At 36.6% G+C, this 8,689-nt stretch overlaps 1 protein-coding gene across 1 annotated transcript; it reads right to left on the reverse strand.

The window, feature by feature from the left end:
- Positions 1-4,635: 4,635 nt before the first annotated feature.
- On the reverse strand, positions 4,636-8,683 carry LOC110101058 (probable receptor-like protein kinase At4g39110). The gene has a single exon (XM_020828827.2). It carries the CDS (start codon positions 7,669-7,671, stop codon positions 5,071-5,073), a length of 2,601 nt encoding a protein of 866 aa, XP_020684486.1. The 5' UTR covers positions 7,672-8,683; the 3' UTR covers positions 4,636-5,070.
- Between the last annotated feature and the right edge of the window lie 6 nt (positions 8,684-8,689).

An 8,689-nucleotide genomic window follows, 5' to 3' on the forward strand; every position in this document is an offset into this window, starting at 1 on the left:
AGCCTCCGGTGACTGTAAGTATTCTAAAACTTAGAAAACCTTTAGGGACCCTTGGTGTGGTTTGTGCCCCTTCTCCTTTAGGTCCCTGTAATAACTTCAATTTTATTAGGTTTACTTTTATTTGATTTTATATTCCTGAACCCTTTTACATGTGCGCAATGTCCTAAGAGTTAGTGATAACAAAAATTTTTATCACATACAACATTAGTGACATTTAAGGACAAAAATTAAGGACCGAGTCTTATAAAACCTAGACTTATGATGCATGAACATTTTATGATAGAAACACAGAACATAGAAAACTTAGTGACATCCCCCTTAGGGTTAATGTATATTATTAATATAGCCTTAATTAAATATGATCAAAATTAAATAATCAATTAAACAAAAATTTCAAATACACTAATGATAATTCAGATAAAAATATACAAAAATTACACAACTTTTAATAATTAAATCATAATTAATACACAGCCATTAAGAGATTAAGTTTGAATATAAATCTAAAATTGGATTTAATTAATATTTTAAATCATCTTATAATCAAATAAATCATTAAAAATTAAATAAAATGTTTAAAATTTAGTAAATCATTAACTTTTTAATAAATCAATTAAAATTCAATAAATTATTTAAAATTAATAAATCATCGAAATATTAAATAAAATCTTTAAAAATTCAATAAAATATTAACACTTTAATAAATCATTAATAACTTAATAAATTATTTTAAAATTAATATATCATTTAAAATATAATAAATCATTAAAGATTTAGTAAATAATTAACTTAAATAATATAAAAGATTAAAAGTGCACTAAAGAACAAATTTTGTTAATCAATCTCAACAATTAAAATTCAACCTAAAAATGAATTCCAAAAATAATAAAGGCACTAAAACTTAAACTTGAACATAAAATCTTCCTTTGACCTTTCAACAAACTAAATTCAATTACATAGAAAACTTCAACCAATAATTGACATAGGACATATCCAAACCATACAGCTTACTACATACACTTAGACTTGTTTGCTAGGACAACCGACTTTAGCTTTAGGTTAGGCCGGTGTTTATTTTCTTGCTGTTGTATAACGAGCTTTCTCAGTTTTCATTGCGTGTTGGTTGTAAAATTGTTGGTGTGTTTGTTTACTTACTTTTACTGTACTCTGTGATATGATTTGATTGACGATTAGATTACCTATAGGTTAGGAGCGATCTGGTTGTTAACAAGATTTTTTGCAGGTGGTCACACTTGTGCAGGACAGTAAAAAGGGGGCTAATTAATTAATAATTATATAAATGCTACAGGTGTTTCAACAGCTTAGCCCCCAAATAAAAAGGAGTGAGGCCAAGTATGACTGATGAAATTTAATGTGAATATGCATATAACTGCTTGGAAAGATTTTTTTATTATAAACTGCTTAGGATAACTCTGTAGGTGATCTAGATTTTCTTTTTGTTTCTATGATGTCAATGTAAATGTAAATGTAATCTATTAAAATAAAGAATTGTGAAAGTGATTTGAGAAAATGGGATATGACAAACAACCTAGAATCCAAAGAAAAGAGAACAACCCTTAGGAGAATGTTCCCTTTTATTTAGAAAGCTAGGTTAGGACGATTTGTAATATCCAAAGGGAAAAGAAAATACCCTTTGGGGATGAGTTTCTTTTTCATTTGGATATCCAGACCCGACGGATCAATGAGCTCTTAGAATAAGAAAAGACGAAATGAAGAGAGAATAAATAAGACGAAGAAATGAAGACACAAGAAAGAGTATATCCCAATTCAAAATCACTTGCGTCATTTTTAGGATTAGAATCCGGGTTTGTTGTCAGTGGTGCCCGCCCACTTTACTTTTCTGCAAATGCTAGGTGTAATTATATGGACATTGGACATTAGACATTATATTTTTGGATAATTTAATTTGATTGTTTATTTTGTTTGTGTAGTGGCTTTTTTTAGGGCCCTTGCATGCCGTGTTTTGTTTTAGTCTGGATACGATCGGAGTGTTTTTTTTTTTGTAAGGATACATACAAAATTCTTATACTTGAAATCATAATAAAATTTTTAGGCTCACATAGTAACTCTAACGATTTAAGAAGTAAGCTCGGACCGTCGAGAGTCAGCATAGGCATATTATTACTTTCTCTTCCTTGTTAGGCACCTCCCCGCCTGCGGGTTCTGGTAGACCACTTGACCTATAAGGGTGCAGTTCTGTCAAGGGGATGTTGTGTAATCTCTAGTGAAAAACTTATTTTCTAAGCCTAATTTTAAAATAGTTTCATATTCATTTTCTGCATCCGAGTCAATTAGCATGCATTGCATTATATACAAATTAAAAAGGTGTCTAAAATATTAATTGCATTTTATTTCTAGGCATTATTCATCTTACATAAGTTGAAGGGCCAATTAAGATTTGTCTTAGTTGTCGGCCCCCAATTCCTTAAAATTTAAGTAACGTCTCTACCCATCTTTCATAAAGAGATTAGACACATGGTTTTAAAATGCCTAGGTGGTTAGCTGGCTCCCCAATCCAGGCCGGGGTAAGTCCAGATTTGCACTTCATTAGTTAGGTTCGGGTCACTACTTCGTAGTACCTAAATTAGATTTAGGTTCTAAGGCAGATTCCTTTTAAAATCTTAAGTCATCTCCCTCCGGGAATATAGTCCCAATTTTTTTAATAAAATGTCAATTTAAATATAAAATTTCTCTCTTAAAATATAAAGCCCAACATAGGATAGACTGAGGTCGCCTATGAGCTTCTCAGGATACGACACATTCTACTTTTTCTCCTTTGACTCACTAATAAATGTTCAACACTGAGCTTTCAGCTTGGAAAATACTTACTTACGTTCCTTGTCTTTTACTTTGTAGTCAAAGGGTACGAAATCACAGCTTTAATCGAGAGTTTTCTTAGGAGTATCCTTCCTAGGATGTAATTAATCTATAGGGATTTGAGAACCCAAACTAAAATAAATCTTATTTTATTTATATAAAATAAGGTAAAAATCTTTGGAAACGTAGATGACTTTAAAACTTCATTTCCAATTTTAAATATAATATGCAGCTACTTATATTCAATTTTAGAAATGATGAATTTTTATAAAACCCATTCTTGATTTTGGATATCTTGAAGAATATTATATTTGTCATTCAAGATGATATAATATTTTCATTCTTATATCTAAATAAAAGAATGGATAATTTTTTAAAAAAATTATTTCTATTTTTAAACACATTCTATAAAATTTCATGTTCATCTTTCGAGATGATATGTTATTCTTTGAATCGTGTTTGATCATAGAAATATCATTTTCTAAAATCTTATTTTGATATTGAATCCATTGAAGAATATTGTGTCAGTCTCCTAAGACTGTACTTTATTCTCAATGCAGTATTCGATTACAAAATAGGATAACATCAAAATTTGCGTGGCGACACATTTTTCCCCCACCAATCATCAACATTTAGCAAATTTGCTTGTGTTGTGCTGATATTATATATTTCATTGATGACTAAAATTACAAATATTTGATGAGAGTAACACAGACAAAAAACATCGATAATAATAAATACATATAACAATTAGAAAAAAAAACATATGATTTATAACAAAATGCTCAAAATAAGCCAACTAAGATGAAGCATGCATATCATAATGTAGTTCACTAAAAGAGTCAAGAAGGCAATAATTCTTTAGGTACCTTCCCAATTGAGTTAGATGAGCAAGCAAAATCACATTGGATAATAGGATGAACATGTTTAGTACATTGAATTATGATAATTTTTGGATATTTAGTCACTATTTTTGTTGATGTTGCATCAAATTTTATTTTAGTTGGATATTAAATTAAGAAATTGCATATTAAGTTGATTATTGTGGATAACTTGGTGTTTGTTGATAGCCTCATTAATAATACACAGCTCACCTTGATTTATTGGTTGGGAGCTGTGACAACTAACCAAGAACTCTTAGATTTAAATTTTCGTGTGTGATGTGTGTGAGTTTTTCTTTAATTGACCTAAACACCCAAAGTTTGTTCGAAGCTCAAATAACAATTCTATTAAATTCAATCCAATTGATAATTATAACATTATTTTATAATGTGTCATTTGTTAACAAGTTATACTATTTTATTGTAATAATTATATTCAATTCAATGTAATGGAATTGAGGTTGATATAAATAATCATTATTATAATTCTTTTCATTGATATACTTATATTTAATGTAATTTAAAAATTATAATTTTATATTTTATAATCTTTGTTTTATTATTAATTTTTACACTAAAAACTTCCTTAAAAAATAGTAAAAAAGTCATCTTAAACGAAACCTAAGTAACCCAAACAGCCTTTCAAATATAGAATAATGGTACAACTTTTAGATAGTTTTCAATGAGAGCATAGCAAATGGCGAACGGAAAAAAAGTTGGATTATCATGACATATATTATATAATGATGAGCTTAAACATAATTATATTTATTTTGATATTACACAGTTATCAAAATAAATTTAATATTTCTCCAAGACCTCGTGATAATTTTTATTGTTTTTAAAAATAAATTTTAATGCAAAAAATTCTTTCTAAATAACTAGGAAAAATAGCACAAAAAAAAAAACCCTAAAATATAGTCTAAAAATTTATGCTGCACCAGTATAAAAATAAAAATAATATTGTTTAAGTCTATCATGATATTTTTTATATTAATGAATTATTCTATTATTTAAAAAATTTCAATAATATATCTGAATAAGCTGATACAGTTTCTTTCCTTGAAGAATGATCTAAAATATATTCATTCATTAAACTACATTAAAAAACATAAAGAATATATCATATATTCATAAAATCATTATTTACGATGATAACTGATAATCGGCCGTTTCGATTATAGCCATTTCCCCAACGCTCAACTTAAAAAAAATTTAAAATTTAAAAAACACAAAACGCACGACACAAAATAATACGTCGACCTGCTGCCGAAAGAACCAGAAAACCACCGCATCATCGGCCGCTCCGCCAACATCGACCGTTGATTTAACCATTGTTTGTCCCCTGCCATCACCTGCCCTTCATTCCCACGAGCTGAGCAAATAACTCATTCGCCACCGCCGTGCTAGAGTCATCGCTCACCGCCGGCGCTACAACCACCTCAACTGGAGGAGAAAACTCATTTTTTTTCTTCTTCCCTTCCTCCTCGTCATTCCCCTTCACCTTCTCCTCCACATTCAACGTAATAGGTTCAGAAGTACCGGCCGGCGCCGGCGGATTAGCTTCTTGCAGCTGCATTGCGTACTCCAGGTTCCAAAGCACATCGCCCATGGACGGACGGTCGACTCCATGCTCTGCCAAGCATTTCTCAGCCGCCTCGACGTACTTATTCAGCGAGTCATTGTTAATGGTGCCGAGGAGATGGGGGTCAATGATCTTTTCTATCAATCCCTTTCGCTTCCACTGCATCCCCCATTCCGCAAGGTTCACCTGCTCTCGCGGCAGCGCCGGGTCCAACGCAGGCCGAGCGCATATTGTCTCCAGCAACACCACGCCGAAGGAATACACGTCGGACTTTTCCGTGAGCTGTTGCCGGCGAAAATATTCCGGGTCAAGGTACCCGAAACTTCCCTTCACCGCCGTGCTCACGTGGGTCTGGTTTCCCGGCGCGTCTTTTGACAGCCCGAAATCCGACACCTTGGCGACAAAATTCTCGTCAAGGAGGATATTAGTTGTCTTAACGTCGCGGTGGATTATCCCCTGTGCGGTTCCGGTGTGGAGGTAGTGTAAGCCTCGTGCTGCCCCGATGCAGATCTCAAGTCTCTGCTTCCATGTCAGCGGTTGAAGGTTCTTACCGTAGATGTGGTCACGGAAGGGTCCGTTAGCCATGTACTCGTATACAAGAATCATCTCTGAGTTCTCATCGCAATAGCCGATGAGTGAAACGAGATGGCGGTGGCGGAGCTTGGAAAGCATCTGGATCTCTGTATGAAACTCTGTAATACCCTGATCGGAGTGGGAGTTTCCTCGCTTGACTGCGACCTTTGTTCCGTTATCAAGCTCTCCTATGTATACGTTGCCGAAGCCGCCAACACCAATGATGGCGTTGGCGGCCCAGTTCTTTGTTGCCTCTCGAAGCTCAGCAAGCGAGAAGTTGCGGCCCAAGCCGAGGTTCGATGAAAAGGTGTAACCGTTCTTGGAGCCAAAGCCTGTACCGCCTCCCTTACTACTCAAGAAGCTTGAATGACCAGCGTAAATGGGGATCAACCACGAAGAAAAGCTATTGCGCTTCCTCCAGTCCTGAGGCCGCTTATACCACTTTACCACCATAGCGCCAAGCCCGGCGAAGGCTCCGAACATCATCGCGAATCCCACCGCCACAACAGCCTTCCGATTCGACAAACCGCTGTCGTCGCCACCCTTGGAGCCGTCCACGCCGAACTCCCCGTCTAGGCTTCCGACCGAGTTGCTCATCTTGAAAACCTCAATGCCGTTCAGAATGGAGTCGGTGGTACCGGTTTCCTCCTCCATAGGTCCAATCTGGATTGTGATCCGGTCGGAGGCGACAGAGGCGTTCATGACAATGTCCTTGTAGTAAGCGGTGGCAAGCTGCCCGCCTGAGAGGGTGGAGAGATCGAGGCCAGAGATGGCAGCGAAGCCATTGATGTAAACGTTGAAGTAAAGATCGTTAAGAGACTTGCTGATTATGTCGCAGAAGTGGAGGCGAACGAGGTAGCTAAAGGAGGAATCGACGTTGAGCTGCCATGTCACGTTGAAGTTGGGACTTCCCACGCGAGCATCGGCCATGTGAACGGCTGAGGCGTAAACGGCAGGAGGAGCGATGAGCGGTGATCCGCCGTCAGGGTACTCTACGACCTTGGCCTCAACGGAGATAGCATTTGCTGTAGATTTCGAAAAAAGGTAATCGCGGTCAGGGGACCATAGGCGGTTGAGAGTGTCATTAGCAGAGGTGAGGGTGGAGCCACCGACGTTGAGGCGGTATACTGTGTGGTACGCGTAGTCGGAGAGACCGGTGAGCTCACCGATCGGGTAGAGTGACGAAGCGGAGTCTGTGAAGAGGAGATCGGGGGCAGAGACGACCTCGATGGCGTTTATGAAGGCAGCGGAGTTCCGCATTGGGTAGAAATGGATTGATAAACGATCTTTTGTGGCGTTGATGAGGAACTCCTTCAGAACCCACTTCGAAGCTTCATCGATGTTGAAGCTGTGGAGGAGCACGTAGTCGTTGGCGGTGACGGAGAAAACGGCGCGGGTGAGGTCGAAATCGGAGGAGGAAATAGGGAGAAAGTGGAGGCGGATCCAATGCCAGCCAGGGCGGGAGAGCTGGAAGACGTAGGTGGCGGCGTTGCGGAAGATGCGGGCGGAGAGGTATAGAGGGGAGGGGATGTTGGAGGCGGAGGGGATGGAGGCAATGAGTTGATCGGCCGAGGATAGGAAGGGGGAGGATTGGAGGTCCGTCTTGAAAGAGCGACCGTCAGGCATGGCGATGGGAGCGGTGGCGCCACAGTCGATGAGGAAGTTGTCGGCCGGAGCGAATCGGGAGATGGAGGATGGTGGGGTTTGCTCAGACGCCGTCGAGGCAGCAATGAAAAACATCAAAGCTGCCAAGAACATTAGGCGGGCATCCATTATTCTTTCTCGCATTCGCATTGTGCAAAATTTTGTTTTTTTATTTGTTCATTTGGACCTCCCGCATTGCAGCAGACGGGAGGGGAGGTCGAATGGGGGAAGAGGAACGGAGGAGAAAGAGGAGGTTAAGAAGGCGTTCGTGTAATTCGGGAGCGTGAACGGTGGATGGCTAATTGGTCCGTTTGTCACTTTCTTTGGTTCGCTGGCAATAATGTGCGGACCATTAACGATTACTAAGTTGGGGTCAACGCGGAAACATCTTAGAAAATTTCGAAAATTGTTGGGTATAAGTATAACCAACTTTATTTAAATAATTACACAAAAATATTCATATAAATTATATCAAAATGGAATAAAAATTATATTATTTTATTTGATGCATGAATATTATGACATAAATTATATTTATTAGATGAATTCAGTATATAATTTATTCATTAATTTATTTATTATTAAATATTTATAAATGATTTTTTAAAGATAATTACAACTGTCCATTTAGGTTATAGGCATATCAGTTGACCAAAAAAACAACTGTCTACGGTAATATATTTCATTTTTTTAATGTAGAAGTCTGAATTATCATTATATGAGTGCTATTGTGGGTCATTTATTAAATAATAATAAAAAAATTTTAAGACTATTAAATAATAAATAAATATGTTTTTGTACATAATTGATTAGGTTAACATTCAAATTTATTTATTTATATTATTGGTTTTAAAATTTTATTTAGATGTATTTACTATGTAAATAAATTAAAAAATAATTTTATGAATGAGGGTATCAATCTGGTGCCGGATACCAATGTGAGGTTGGTTTCTAATGTTGTTATGCAAGAGTTGGTTCCTACCGAGGGTGTTGGGTTGGAACAGGGAGTTTACGCTGATCGGAATCAGAGTAATGGTTATGATGTGGTTCCTTTGGTGGGGGAACTAAATGCTAATAAGGATGTGCAGGGCATGTTGGTTAATTCTCAGAATTTGCTTACTGTTCCTATGAAGTTAATGGAATCCCAAAATGTTTTGGGTAGTAAGTC

Source organism: Dendrobium catenatum, unplaced genomic scaffold (genome assembly GCF_001605985.2).
Source record: "Dendrobium catenatum unplaced genomic scaffold, ASM160598v2 fragScaff_scaffold_1553, whole genome shotgun sequence".
In the NCBI taxonomy this organism is placed as follows: Eukaryota; Viridiplantae; Streptophyta; class Magnoliopsida; order Asparagales; family Orchidaceae; genus Dendrobium; species Dendrobium catenatum.

What these genes read in the sequence shown, in the direction of transcription:
- LOC110101058 (XM_020828827.2), bottom strand. Translation starts at nt 7,671, where the DNA reads ATGCGAATGCGAGAAAGAATAATGGATGCCCGCCTAATGTTCTTGGCA.